Below are 15,356 nucleotides of genomic sequence, written 5' to 3' on the forward strand. Positions count from 1 at the left end.
TCTAAAACCTGGAAAAATCTGAAACCTAAAACCCTTTCTGTCTCAAGCATTTTGGATAAGGGATACTCCGTATATGTAGTATTAGTAATACCTTCTTGACAAGTAGTACTTTTTTTAATTCTCAGTGGTGATTAAAAAATCTGATTCCATTTGTAACATACTTTATACGCAAGCTAAAAGTACTTAAGGTTTTGTTTTGTTTTTAGAGCATCTTAGGTTCTTTAACAAAATACATCACTTAATATAAAAGGCTATTGTCAGGCAGTCTCACATAACTGCAAAACCACATAGCTTTACTAATAAACTATACATACCGGTACACTATTATATTAGTAATATTTATTAAAATGTGTATGAGGCCAGCATTTAATGTGATTATATTTTAGTTACATGAAAGACTTGCAATTGTGCACTTTATTTTGCTTTTTTTTAAAAGGGTTTCTCCAAAGACACTTCTGACATTTTGTACTAATGGGGTATTGCTTCGTACATTGATGGCAGGAGATAGTACGTTGTCGACTGTGACACATGTTATCGTGGTAAGAATATTGCTGAATTTGTCATATGTAACTCAGATTGCTTAAAATTTAAATACACATGCCGTTTCAGGATAGTCTCAAAAAATTTAAATACATAATTACATTTTTGGAATAGGGTAGAAAACAGAACCAACTTATTCTTTTGAACAGGCTATAATGATCAAGTTATTTTTTGTCTATAATTATTAGAAATATTTTGTATTACAAAAATAATAAAACCATCAGCCTTTATTGAGGGAAAATGAAATAAGCAGGTAGTTTTAAAAAATGTGCTTTTCATATATGAAAATGATGTATGCACTTAGAGTTCTCAAAAAAAAGGGAGATTTCTTTTATCTCTATACTTGGTTGTTTGATCCCTTCATTAATATATATTTCCCAATGATAGGGGTATACTAATAGACTCCATGATTAAGCTGCTAAATTAACTAACTGCTGATGAACTAAGTTGATGAGTTTACCCGTTTGTTAAGGAATTCTAAGCTTTTATCTAGTTTGTGTCAAAAAAAAAATAGATTTAAGTTTTATGAGCTTGGAATAAGCAGCTTTTAGAAACTTACCCAAACCAAAGGATGCACTTCATAAGCTCTGATGCTAAAAGAAACACATTTACATAGATTTTTTATGTATTAAAAGCACATTAAATTGGACTTATAATTTTTTGCAGTTTTATATTCTGTGGGAAAAAAGGGCAATATAGACAGCTCTCTGTATCTGTGGGTTCCATGACTATGGATTCAAACAACTGCAGGTTGAAAACATTTAAAAAAATATTGTGTGTCTATTGAACATGTACAGGCTTTTCTTGTTGTTATTCCCTAAAGAAAATAGTGTAACTATTTACCTAGCATTACACTGTACTAGGTAATATAGGTAGTCTAGAGATGATTTAAAGTATATGGAAGGATTTGCATAGGATATGTGCAAATACTATGCCATTTTTTTTTTAATCAGGGACTTGAGCATTCATGAATTTTGGCATGGGGGAAGGCCCTGGAACCATTCACTCACAGATGGCAAGGGACAACTTTACTTTGTCATCTACATTTCATTGTTAATGTCTAATTATTTCTGAAATTCCTGTAATACAAAATTTTCATGAATATTGATTGGCCTTGTCCACATTTAATTTGAATTAGTGTAAAACCCAGTGGTGCCATTGTTTTAAAGACTTAGTCATCAATAATGTTTTAACTGTTCCATGGTTTTATTTCTGTTTACTACAGGATGAAGTGCATGAAAGGGATCGATTTAGTGATTTCTTACTTACAAAGTTAAGAGATTTGTTGCAAAAGCACCCAACTTTGAAACTAATTCTTTCTAGTGCTGCCTTGGATGTAAATCTCTTCATAAGATATTTTGGAAGTTGTCCAGTGATATATAGTAAGTTAAATTGTCAAATTTCTTCTATAATTTTTATGAAAGAACACTTTTGGACATTATTTATCCTAACAGAAACTGGGGAATATTCTGAAGTAGAGGGCATCTGTTACCGTTCCTCCTGAGATAGGCTTAATTGCCACGTCTTTCTGTTTTCAACTTCTCCTTTTCTATCAACAGCTCTTTGGTATTGTGTAGTGAGCCTAATTCTCTTACCTTAAAAGGAAATATGCTTTATTTTCACTTTGTGTTCCCTCTTAAATTGTCCTATAACTATTTCCCTTTATTGATAGATATCTTTGAAAAGTAGTCTATACTCCCATGTTTTACTTCACATTCTCTTCTGAAAATGCTAAAACAACTTTTGCCCTTGTCCTTTATTAAAAACGGATTTTGCCACTAGTCTTTAAAAAAATGATAAATTCCTCTTCAAAAAATACAAAAGTTAGGCCGGGCATGGTGGCTCATGCCTGTAATCCTAGCACTTTGGGAGGCCAAGGCAGATGGATCATGAGGTCAGGAGATCGAGACCATCCTGGCTAACGCAGTGAAACCCCGTCTCTACTAAAAGTACAAAAATTTAGCCGGGCGTGGTGGCAGGCACTTGTAGTCCCAGCTACTCGGGAGGCTGAGGCAGGAGAATGGCATGAACCCAGGAGGCGGAGCTTGCAGTGAGCTGAGATTGTGCCACTGCACTCCAGCCTGGGTGACAGAGCAAGATTCCATCTCAAAAAAAATAAATAAATAAAAATACAAAAGTTCTGTTTACTTCAATGAAATAATACAAAAATATATAGAGAAAAAGTTCACAATTGCCCCTATCCTTGTTGCATGTCCTACTTTTCTGATGTATGGATGTTAACAGTGTTATATATATTCGTTCTTACTTAATGTAAGAACACAAATGTATGCAAATATATACATATTTATAACATTTACAAAAATTGGCTTTATGGATTTATGATTTATGGATGTTAACAGTGTTTTATATATATTTATTCTTCATGCTCACAAAAATGTATGCAAATATATACACATTTACAACATTTACAAAAATTGGTTTTATAAACATGAGCACATGGCTAATACATTACTTGCAGTTTGCTTTATCATGAACAGTTTTCCAGTTTAGTAACCCTGGATCTAGTTCTTTATTTTAAGCAGCTGCATAATAAAATATTTCATAATATTGATGTACTATATTTATTTTACCATTTATTTTTGGATATTCAAGTTGGTTCTAGATCCCCCGCCTCGCCCCTGCCAACAATGTTATAATGAACATCCTTTTATGTATATCCTGATGTACTGGATTTCTAGGGATAGATTTCTGAAAGTGAATTTGCTAAATAAGAGTATATCTATTTTTAATTTTAACACCTTTTGCCGTTTTACTTTTCAAAAGGCTGAAATGATTTACATTTCTGAAGTGTATAGGGCTATTTATTTGAATTTTTACCAGTGTCGTTTGACATTAACCTAATTGCCAATCTGATATTCAAATTTTAGGCAAAAATCTTACTTAACTTTTCTGTGGTATCTTTTATGGTTGGCTGTCTCTCTCTCTCTCTCTCTTTTTTTTTTTTTTGTGAAATGCTCAGATGCTGTAATTTGTTTGATAACATTGCTGCTTGCTGAACCTCATTCTTCATTATATCCAATGCTTTCTCAGTCTCCCCTGTGGGCTTTTCTTCTTTTACATGATACTTAAATAGTGATATTCTCTAGAATTATTCCCTTGATCCATTTCCTTTTTTTTTTCTGTTCGTTCCGTCTTCCTTCCTTCCTTTCCCACTATTCCCATCCTCTTGTTTCCTGCCCTCTGCTGTACTCTACTAGGTATTGGAGATGCATAGTTTCCCTGGAAGCTCTCATTCATGCCCTGGGCTTCTATTTTTTCTTTTATACTGATGACTTCTGAATCTTTATTTTCAGTTGTTCTCCAGAGCTTTGGATTTAGATATTTCTAATATGCCCCAAACTGAATACTTCATCTCTTCTGCAAAACCCTTTTCTCTTCCTGTGTTACCTGTCTTAGTTAATCATATTACTATTGACCTAATCACCTGAATCACAAACCTATAAATTCTTAACTCCTTGTAATAATCTTGGGTGATCAGGGACATCAGATCTGTACATATGCTAATTGAAATCTCATTTTTCATTTTACATGCCTAAAACCAAACCCCATTTCCCACCAGCAAACATGTTCTTTTCAGCTTTCTTTGTTACCTCAGAGAATGACATTATCATTCAGATTTGCAAGCCAGACATCCAAGGACTATATTTGACACTTTTTTTTTTTTCCATATCCAATATAATGCTGAGTTCTACGGATTTTACCTCCCGCCTAGCTCTAGAATTTGTCTGTTTCTTTTTGGTTTTCACTATTATTAATCTCATTCAGGTTAACCTGAACTATTGCAGTAGCTGCTACTTGGCTTGACGTAGCATTCTGCTGTCTTTTAAATCCATTGTCCACATTGCAGTCAAAGTGGTCTTCTCTGAAGTAGAATTCTGATGATGTCGAGCACTTTCCTGAGCTTAAATCTTTGAATGACTTTTACCTCAGGATAAAGACATAAACCCTTAGTAAGACTTATCTTTTCCTCTTACCTCATCTTGAACGATATCCATCTCCATTCCCACACTCCCACCATTTTTCAAGTAAGTTAGCCTTTTAGTTCCTTGAAACACCTTTGGGTCCTTGAAACTCCTTTCTAGCACAGGGACTTTGCACATGCTGTTTTTCATCATCATTATACACTTTTTATTCTTTTCATATGGCTTTGTTATTTTGTTTATCTTCTTGTTGCTCATTTTCTTAGTGAGGGTACTTTTCTTGATGTGTTCAAATCCCCCCGGTTACATACTGTCATGGTGTCTTGTACTTGTATCTCATGACTCTTCACAACTCTATATTTACCTTCATATTCTGGATTTTTGGATTAATTTCTGTCTCTTCCGCCAGCTTGCCTCCAGGGAACAGGAAATAGCTCTGTTTCCTCTTACCATTTCTGCTTATAATACAATGATATTGATGCCAGACCCATGATAAGTAGGTAGTAAACACTAGAGGAAAAAACCCAAGCACACGAACAGTTGTCTAATCGTTGTTTGTAAGTCACAGTTAATAGTTAAAGGACAATATTATAAGAGTCAGTTGAACTATGAAATTGCTTTTGGATATTATATTCAGATTCATTAACTTGGGATTTTCGTGTTTTTATGTGAATTTTCTCTAAGATGCAAGTTAAGTATTTAATTTTTTTTTATTATTTAGTACAGGGAAGACCATTTGAAGTAAAAGAAATGTTTCTGGAAGATATTTTAAGAACAACTGGATATACAAACAAAGAAATGTTAAAATACAAAAAGGAAAAACAGCAAGGTAAATTTTTTAATAAAAGAAATATAAAAGAAATTACTATTGATAATGACTTTGGAGTACTCCATCCTTACATTGTGGAGGTACAAGGACACTTGAAAGTGTTTTTCTCTTGTATATAATTGTATAACATTATATTGGAATATTGTCCCAAATATTCCTTTGCTTTCTGGTTTGTGTCCAGAAGTTATAATCTGTGGAGAGAAACTGAAAGTGGGGGCCAGAGTTGAGGAGGTGTCTGTATCCAAAGATTCAGCCACCTTTCAAGCAGATAGAAGAGTATATGCTGGTTGCCCACAGCATATCTCATAGGGAAGGAATGGGAAGTGAATGGGAGGGAGTGAAAAAAGTAGTATGTGAGTAATAACGAACTCAACTTTGATAAAAATGTTGAGTTTTCCAAATCTTGATGATGTTACAGGATTTCATTGATACTTTGAATTTAGCATTATTTGCCTGTTAATACATCTCATGTAATGACATATTTCAGCTTTTGAATTAGGGTTCAGATTTCTTTTTCTTAATTTTAACTTCATTATTCATCATAGAAGACTTGGCTTCAAGCTTTGATACCTTGTTTATTCTGTATGCCCTTGTACAAAAATCTGAACTCCTTTGGATTCTCCCCTTGAAAAATGTAATCAGCAATGCTGATTTCACTGGGCAGCACTGAATTACTGATATGTAAGTTCTAAAACTCCTAGATCTTGAAACTTAAAAAAAAAAATTGAAAAAAATTTTTTTTAGAGACAGGGTCTTGTTCTATCACTCAGGCTGGAGTGCAGTGGTACAGTCATGGCTCACTGCAGCCTCGACCTCCTGGTCTCAAGGGATCCTCCCACCTCAGCCTCTTGAGATGTAGACCACTGTGCCCAACTAATTTTTTAAATATTTTGTAGAGACCCAGTCTTGTTATATCGCCCAGGCTGGTCTTGAACTCCTGGCCTCAAGCAGTCCTCTTGCCTCAGCTTCCTAAAGTGGAATTACAGGCATGAGCCACCATGTCCAGCTGAAACATTTGAAGATGAAAATTATATATAATTGTATCTTAAAAAACTAGCATGGTGGTAGAACTTCAACAAATGGTTTTCTACAAAGTGCTGTATGAATATTGGTCATTGATTTAAACAATAGTTATAACATGGATAAAGATACTCTTAATTCTGGACTTACTTAGAAGTAAACTTATTAGTAGGACTTGGAACAATAGATGAATGCATGAATGTATTAGCCCATTTTCACACTGCTGTAAAGATACTACCTGAGATTTGGAAATTTATAAAGAAAAGAGGTTTAATTGACTCACAGTTCTGTATGGCTGGGGAGGCCTCAGGAAACTTAGTCATAATGGAAGGCAAAGAGGAAGCAAGGACCTTCTTTACATGGCAGCAAGAGAGAGAAGTGCAAGCAAGGGAAATACCAGATGCTTATAAAACCATCAGATCTCGTGAGAACTCACTCACTATCATGAGAACAGCATGCCCCCATGATCCAATCACCTCCCACCAGGTCTTTCCCTCAACACCTGGGGATTATAATTCAAGATGAGATTTGGGTGGAGACATAAAGCCTAACCATATCAATGAAGTTTTCAAGCAGTTTCATGTGTCTTTATGTTTCAGCATAACACATTTTTTATTGAATATTCTTAATATACTTTTTAAAAAACTACAGAATAAGACCAACTTTTAAGAGATACCAGATTCACATAATTTATTTAAACAAAGGAGTACATTTCAAAAAGGAAATGATTTGTCTACATATTCTTTCTTTGATAATTAATTTAGAAGAGAAACAACAAACCACACTTACAGAGTGGTACTCAGCTCAAGAAAATAGTTTCAAGCCTGGATCTCAGAGGCAGAGAACTGTTCTAAATGTGACTGATGAGTATGACTTACTGGATGATGGTGGTGATGCTGTCTTCAGTCAGCTGGTATGACCTCCCTGGTTTCCCACTGATATTTTGTGTGAAAATTGTGTAGGTTAAAGAACATTTTATGAGCTTATAATTTTTTTTTTTGAAATGGAGTCTCGCTCTGTGGCCCAGGCTAGAGTGCAGTGGCGTGATCTCAGCTCACTGCAAGCTCCGCCTTCCAGGTTCATGCCATTCTCCTGCCTCAGCCTCCCGAGTAGCTGGGACTACAGGTGCCCGCCACCATGTCCAGCTAAATTTTTGTATTTTTAGTAGAGACGGGATTTCATTGTGTTAGCCAGGATGGTCTTGATCTCCTGATCTCGTGATCCGCCAGCCTCGGCCTCCCAAAGTGCTGGGATTACAGGAGTAAGCCACTACACCCAGCCAAGAGATTGTAATTTTTTACTGCATAATTGAATGGTAATTCTCTTGGTATATTTTAGACTACAACCAATTTTTCAGAGCAACTTTCTACTCTTTAAAAAAATAATTTACCCTTTTTTTGAGCATGTGATAGTATGTAATGCAGTTATGCTTGCAGTTTTCTACCAGTGTTTAAAGTTGTAATGTATCCAAATGAACTGTACATGAGTTTTTAAAAATACTTTTAAAGAATATTTAAAAATTGGTAATAAAAATTGTTATTTAACATCTTTATAGATATGCACACTAAATATACTATATATATTATGATATATATCCTATATGTTTATAGGATTATAACACATGCTGTATATAAAAACATACAGTATAGACTTATTTGGGTCATGGAACAGCATTTTGACCATGTATATTTGTGGTTCTTAAGACTGGCTGTACATTCTGTCACCTGAGGAGCTTTTAAAGCCCTATGGAATCTAGCACCCTACCAACAAGAGATTCTGATGCACTTGCTCTGGGGTGGGACCTGGCATCAGTATTAAAAAGCTCCAGGTGATACTTCTCTTGATGTACAGTTGGGAGAGAGAACTACTGATCTGTATGTGCATTTAACAACATCACATTGGAAGCACAATTAACATTGTGACTGGATCATAGTCCTTTGTTGACAAACTCATTCTCAGATAAAAGTTGAGTATAAGGACTGGATACCGTATTGTGAGTGATAATGTTTGTGATGAAAGGAGAAATTTTTTATGTCAAAGCCTTTGCTATAGTATCATAGGATTAGTAGTCCTTATGGCCATTGTGGCCATCTTATGTCCTTTGCAAGCAAATGTTACTTACATTGTTAGGTAATTTATGATAATTTATGATTTTTACTGTTTTTTGTAGACTGAAAAAGATGTGAATTGCCTTGAACCATGGTTAGTAAAGGAAATGGATGCTTGCCTTTCTGATATATGGCTACATAAAGATATTGATGCCTTTGCTCAGGTCTTTCATCTCATTTTAACTGAAAATGTTAGTGGTAAGTTTATTTTAATTTTAAAAAATTACCCTTGTAGTTATTTATGGTGGAAGTATAGTTTAATTCAAAACGTATGTACTACCAATAATTGCACAACCAAAAATTTTATTTTTTAGAAGTATTTTATTTCAAATGTACAAATCAGGATCTTCTTGCTAGCATAGCATAGTAGAAATAAATATTGTGTTAAATCAGATTCTTAAGCTAATGTCTCCATTGCAGTTTGAAGAGCTGTGTGATTACATGACAATTATGTGCAAAAATGCTGTTATGTGTATGTGTTGTGTATATACTCTTGTCTTTCCCTTCCTTGGAAAGGATTTAGATGTCAAGTATTTATTCTTTCACCTAAACCCCTCAGCATTATTATTGTAATTATTATTGATTACTTTCTTCTTGAAATGTTTTACTCAGTTAACTTCCAGTATTTCATACTTGGCTTATTTTCTTCTTATTTCCCTGGCTCTAACTTCTTGGTTTTCTTGGCAAGATCTTTTTCTTTTTTTCTGACCTGTAAATATGAAATCTCCTAGGTCTCAATCCTTAAGACCTTAATTCTATTTATACTTACTCCTTAAGTGGATCTCAAATAGTCATTGCTTTAAATATCTATTTTAAATGACCCCTAACTTTACATCTCCAGACCTCACCTACCCCTTGATTTAAATATACCTTATCACTGTTATCTCCAGTTGGATGTCTGTTAGGTGAATAAAATTGGATACTCCTCAAACAACTTCTGATCCCCTCCCTACGTACCTTCCTCTCAACCTGTGCTTTTCTTGTGTTTCCCTTTTCAATAAATGGTCACTATCATTCACCTAGTTGCTAAGGCAGCAAAGCATACAGAAAGTCTACTGTCATATTGCATGTATAATTCATTAGCAAATCCTGTTTACTTTGCATTCTAAAATAAATCCTGAATATGACCACTTTTCACTTCCCCTGCTGTACATTTCACTCCCCCTACTGTACATTTCACTCCCCTAGTCCAAGCTAGCCTCTCTTCTGGACTATTGCAGTAGCCCATTAACCATTTCTGTTTTTCTGTTACTGCAGTCTGTTCTCCACAGAAAAATAAGACTGATCTTTTCATAAAGGAAATTGGATCATTCCACTTGCCTGTTCTCAACTCTCCCCGGCTTCCAATTACACTGTGGATAAAAATCAAAGTCCTTTCCATGATTAGGCCTCTGGCTGCCTCCTTGATCTTATTTTTTGCCACTTGCCTCCTTGTTCACTGTGCCTAGACACACTTGTCTCCTTGATATTCTTCATGTGTGCCAACACATTGCCTTTGGGACTTTGTTTTGTTGTTTCCTATGCCTAGAAAACTATCTCCACCGGTAATCACATGGCCCAATGCCTACTTATTTAGGTCTCTGCTTACATATTGCCTTCTCTTTTCTGACCACCATACTAAAATTGTACCATTTTCTCACGATATTTCCTTACTCTGCTTTATTATTCTTTATTGTACTTTCATTACCTGTCATGTATTTTTTATTTTTCGTTACTTATTTCATCTACTAGAATGAAAACTACATGAGGGCAGAAACTTTGTCTGTTTTACTTATCTCTGTATCACCAGAGAGTCATCGTTTATTAAGTGCTGAAAAATCTTTGTTGAATAATGATATTATTATTATTATTATTGTTGTTATTTTTGAGACGAAGTCTCTCTCTGTCACCAGACTGGAGTGCAGTGGTGTGATCTTGACTCACTGCAACCTCTGCCTCCCGGCATCAAGTGATTCTTCTGGCTCAGCCTCCTGAGTAGCTGGGACTACAGGCGTGCGTCACCTATTTTTTTTGTATTTTTAGTAGAGACAGAGTTTCACCATGTTGGCCAGGATGGTCTCAATCTCTTGACTTTGTGATCTGCCTGCCTCAGCCTCCCAAAGTGCTAGAATTACAGGCTTGAGCCACCACACCCAGCCAAATAATGATATTACTTTTAATCATCTTTACCACATGATAATCTGTTGCAACATGTTTAGTGACAGGAAGTTCACTACCTTTCTTTTGAATTTGAATTGTTTCAGTAGTTAACTTTTTAGTATGTTGATGTGAAATCTAACTACATAGTATCTCCCTTTTTCTGCTTCTGGAGTGATCATATGTATTTATGCCTGACAGACTTCTAGGTATATGAAGATGATTATTCTTTTTCCTTTAATTTTTTTGTTTTTTGGGCTGACTGTACCTATTACTTCAACTGTTCTTTAATATAACATGATATCTGGTCCCCTCCTTCCCTGGTCCGCCTTCTCTGGATATGTTCTATTTTATCCCTTTTAAAAACCGATAGTTCTGAGTGTTAATCTCTTAGTAACCATCTTAGCCTAAAACCTTCTACTCTTTACTGATATTGAGAGGTGACACCGTGCTGGCAGTCCTCACAGCCCTGGCTCACTCTTGGCGTCTCCTCTGCCTGAGCTTCCATTTTGGCGGCACTTGAGGAGGCCTTCAGCCCACCGCTGCACTGTGGGAGCCCCTTTCTGGGCTGGCCAAGGCCGGAGCCCACTCCCTCAGCTTGCAGGGAGGTGTGGAGGGAGAGGCGCGAGCAGGAACCGGGGTTGTGTGAGGCGCTTGCGGGCCAGCTGGAGTTCCGGGTGGGCGTGAGCTTGGCGGGCCCCGCACTTGGAGCAGCCGGCCGGCCCTGTCGGCCCCGGGCAATGAGGGACTTAGCACCCGGGCCAGCGGCTGTGGAGGGTATACTGGGTCCCCCAGCAGTGCCAGCCCACCGGCGCTGCGCTCGACTTCTCGCCGGGCCTTAGCTGCTTTCCCGCGGGGCAGGCCTCGGGACTGCAGCCTGCCATGCCTGAACCTTCCCCCGCCTCCGTGGGTTCCTGTGCAGCCGGAGCTTCCCCGACGAGCGCCGCCCCCTGCTCCATGGCGCCCAGTCCCATCGAGCACCCAAGGGCTGAGGAGTACCAGCACACGGCGCGGGACTGGCAGGCAGCTACACCTGCAGCCCCGGTGCGGGATCCACTGGGTGAAGCCAGCTGGGCTCCTGAGTCTGGTGAGGACGTGGAGAGTCTTTATATCTAGCTCAGGGATTGTAAACACGCCAATTGGCACTCTGTATTTAGCTCAAGGTCGTGAGTGGACCAGTCGACACTCTGTAGCTAGCTGCCCTGGTGGGGCTTTGGAGAACCTTTTTGTCTAGCTCAGGGATTGTAAACACACCAATCGGCACTCTGTATTTAGCTCAAGGTCTGTGAGTGCACCAATTGACACTCTGTATCTAGCTGCTCTGGTGGGACCTTGGAGAACCTTTATGTCTAGCTCCGGGATTGTAAACACACCAATCGGCACTCTGTATTTAGCTCCAGGTCTGTGAGTGCACCAATCGACACTGTAGCTAGCTGCCCTGGTGGGGCCTTGGAGAACTTTTATGTCTAGCTCAGGGATTGTAAACACACCAATCGGCACTCTGTATTTAGCTCAAGGTCTGTGAGTGTACCAATCGACACTCTGTAGCTAGCTGCTCTGGTGGGGCCTTGGAGAACTTATGTCTAGCTCGGGGATTGTAAACACACCAGTCGGCACCCTGTGTTTAGCTCAAGGTTTGTGAGTGCACCAGTCGATACTCTGTATCTAGCTGTTCTGGTGGGGCCTTAGAGAACCTGTGTGTCCAAACTCTGTATCTAGCTAATCTGATAGGGACATGGAGAACCTTTGTATCTAGCTCAGGGATTGTAAATGCACCAATCAGCACCCTGTCAAATCAGGCCACTCAGATCTACCAATCAGCAGGATGTGGGTGGGGCCAAATAAGAATAAAAGCAGGCTGCCCGAGCCAGCATTGGCAACCCGCTCGGGTCCCCTTCCACACTGTGGAAGCTTTGTTCTTTCACTCTTTGCAATAAATCTTGCTACTGCTCACTCTTTGGGTCCACGCTGCTTTTATGAGCTGTAACACTGACCGCGAAGATATGCAGCTTCACTCCTGAAGCCAGCGAGACCAGGATCCCACCAGGAGGAACAAACAACTCCAGACGTGCTGCCTTAAGAGCTGTAACACTCACCGCGAAGGTCTGCAGCTTCACTCCTGAACCAGAGAGACCACGAACCCACCAGAAGGAAGAAGCTCCGAACATCCGAACATCAGAAGGAACAAACTGCAGACGCGCCACCTTAAGAGCTGTAACACTCACCGTGAGGGTCCGCAGCTTCATTCTTGAAGTCAGTGAGACCAAGAACCCACCAATTCCGGACACAATATTAATTCAGCCAACCCCATTGTCTTATTGATTCATATTGTTTTTGAAATTTTTAGTTCTTTTTTTAAACTTATGATTTTATTAAATTAAATTATTTAATCATCATGTACTTGTTTTGAATTTTTTTGAGCTTGAGACATTCTGTTTATTCGTTATAAATTTTATCTTAAAGTTAGATTTGGCCCGTTGTTTCTGCTTAACAATTTTTAAAAAAATTCTCATTGTTATCTATTGCATTAATAAGCTTTCTCTGTTTGTTAATTTGAGGTGCCTGGGTCAATTACCAAGCATGTGGTATGCTGCAAGGGACTTTAGGTCAATATTTGGGTGTGGTTGTTCAAGCAGTTACAATCTGACACATCTTCTAGTCTGACTTCTTAAAAAATAAGTGAGGGTTTTTTGACTTTTTTTTTTCTCTTTGTAAATGTATGTTGGCTCCTATTGATTTATTTTTTAAAGCTCATTATTCTTTTTCGTTTTGTTTTGTTTTGTTTTGAAACAGGGTCTCACTTTATTACCCAGGCTGGAGTGCAGTGGCGCTATTGTGGCTCACTGCAGCCTTGACTTCTGGGCTCAGGTGATTCTCCCACCTCAGCCTCCAGAGCTTTGGATTTAGATATTTCTAATATGCCCCAAACTGAATACTTCATCTCTTCTGCAAAACTTGTTTCTCTTCTTTTGTTGAAGAGCTGGCCAGGCTGGTTTTGAACTTCTGGGCTCAAGCGACCCGCCCACCTTTGCCTGCCAAAGTGCTGGGATTACAGACATGAGCCACTGTGCTTGGCCCTCATTATTGATTTTTTGAAAAATAATTGATCTCCATTTTTAAAAGTAACTTTTTGGATTTGAAAGTGTAGATATTTGTTCATCTGCAGTTTTCTTGCGTTCTTTTTCTATTATTTTAAAAAATATTTACTCTGAAGAGTTTAGCAATCTTACTTGAAAGTTAAGGAATTTGAATTCTGAAAACAGTGACTTTAAAATATTTATGATGCATTTTAAGTATTTAAGTATTATCCTTAGCTTTCTTCCTGATATTTCTTTAGTGAATACTAGACTGTTAATTTGATTATGGTCATCCTGTGTAGACTCAGGTCTCTTCTCTGCTCTTATTTACAGTTTGTACATTTCCCAGAGTCCGGTGTTCTAATGTTTTAAGCCATGTGAGGAAAACTAAAATGTTACAGTAGCTCAGTCATTCACTTCTCATCTTTTTATTTCATTTCTAAAATCTCAACCCTTAATTTGCACCAGAACTGAAAATATGTCATATGATTTAGGAAACTCTGGGCTTCATAGATTTCTTTTTAGTACCATCATTTTCCCCATGATCATGTAGAAGCAGCTAATAATCAGTTAAGATTTGACATTCTCTGTCATACTTACTGTATCTATTGCTGCATTACAAATGATTCTAACACTTAGAAGCCTGAAACATTTATGATCTCATAGTTTCTGAGAGTCAAGAATCTGGGAGTGGTTTAGCTGAGTGGTCTGGCTCCAAGTCTCTCATGAGGTTGCGGTTAAACTGTTGGTAGGGGCTGCATTCATCTGAAGGTTTTTGGGGCTGGAAGGTCTGCTTTCAAGAAGCCTTACTTACATAGCTTTTGGCAAGAGTCCTCAGTTTGTTGCTGGCTGTTGGCAGAATTGCCATGAGTTCTTGTCAACTGTCCTTCTCAATAGGGCTGCCTTATTCTACCTGTGAGGTGCAGCTGGCTTCTCTGAGAGTGATTCAAGAGAGAAAGAAAAAGAGCAGGAGGAAGTTGTAGTTACTTTTTATGACCTAGTTTCCAGAGTTGCACACCACCTCTTTCACGTTATTCTGTTCATTAGAATGAGTCACTTAGTCCAGTTTATATTCAGGGAGAAGGGAATTAGGCTCCACCTCTTGAAGGGAGGAATGTTAAAAATGTTTTAAATGTTTCACATTTATTCATACCCTTCTGAATGAAGGGTATGATGCTGTTCTCCAAGGCCATGAATTGAATATTCAGTTGAAGAAGTAATTTTCATACAGTGAGTACAGATCAAAATAAATTGATCTTTTAAAATGCCTGACCATCCCAGACTTATTGAATCTGAATCTCTGAGTAAGGTATGGCTATCTGTGCTTTTAAAAATACAAAGCAGAAACAACAACAACAAACCCACCCCAAAAAACAAACCCCAAAGCAAAATAAAAATACATGCCATTATATATTTGTCCAAATCCATAAAATGCACAAAACCAAGAGTGAATCCTAATGTAAACTATGGACTTTGGTTGATGTGTCAGTGCAAGTTCATCAGTTGTAACAAATGTTCCACTCTAGTGGGGGATGTTGATAATGGGGGAGGCTATGTATGTGTGAGGCAAGGGACATATGGGATATACTTTTATTTTCCTCTCAGTTTTGCTGTGAACCTAAAACTTGTTCTAAAAAAATAGTCTTAAAAAGAAAGCCTGAGGCAATTTTCTTGTCTCTGCCCCACTTTAAAAGAACGCTGATTT

At 37.7% G+C, this 15,356-nt stretch overlaps 1 protein-coding gene across 2 annotated transcripts in view; it reads left to right on the plus strand.

Moving 5' to 3' along the window:
* The window catches only part of YTHDC2 (YTH N6-methyladenosine RNA binding protein C2), an 82,633-nt gene that overhangs the window by 20,606 nt on the left and 46,671 nt on the right, over positions 1-15,356 (plus strand). For both annotated transcript variants that reach the window (XM_054555116.2, NM_001132951.2), the window contains 5 exon segments: positions 437-539; positions 1,766-1,922; positions 5,203-5,310; positions 7,095-7,243; positions 8,501-8,636. In XM_054555116.2, coding sequence (XP_054411091.1) covers positions 437-539; positions 1,766-1,922; positions 5,203-5,310; positions 7,095-7,243; positions 8,501-8,636 — 653 coding nt within the window.

This window comes from Pongo abelii, chromosome 4, assembly GCF_028885655.2.
Source record: "Pongo abelii isolate AG06213 chromosome 4, NHGRI_mPonAbe1-v2.0_pri, whole genome shotgun sequence".
Taxonomy (NCBI): domain Eukaryota; kingdom Metazoa; phylum Chordata; class Mammalia; order Primates; family Hominidae; genus Pongo; species Pongo abelii.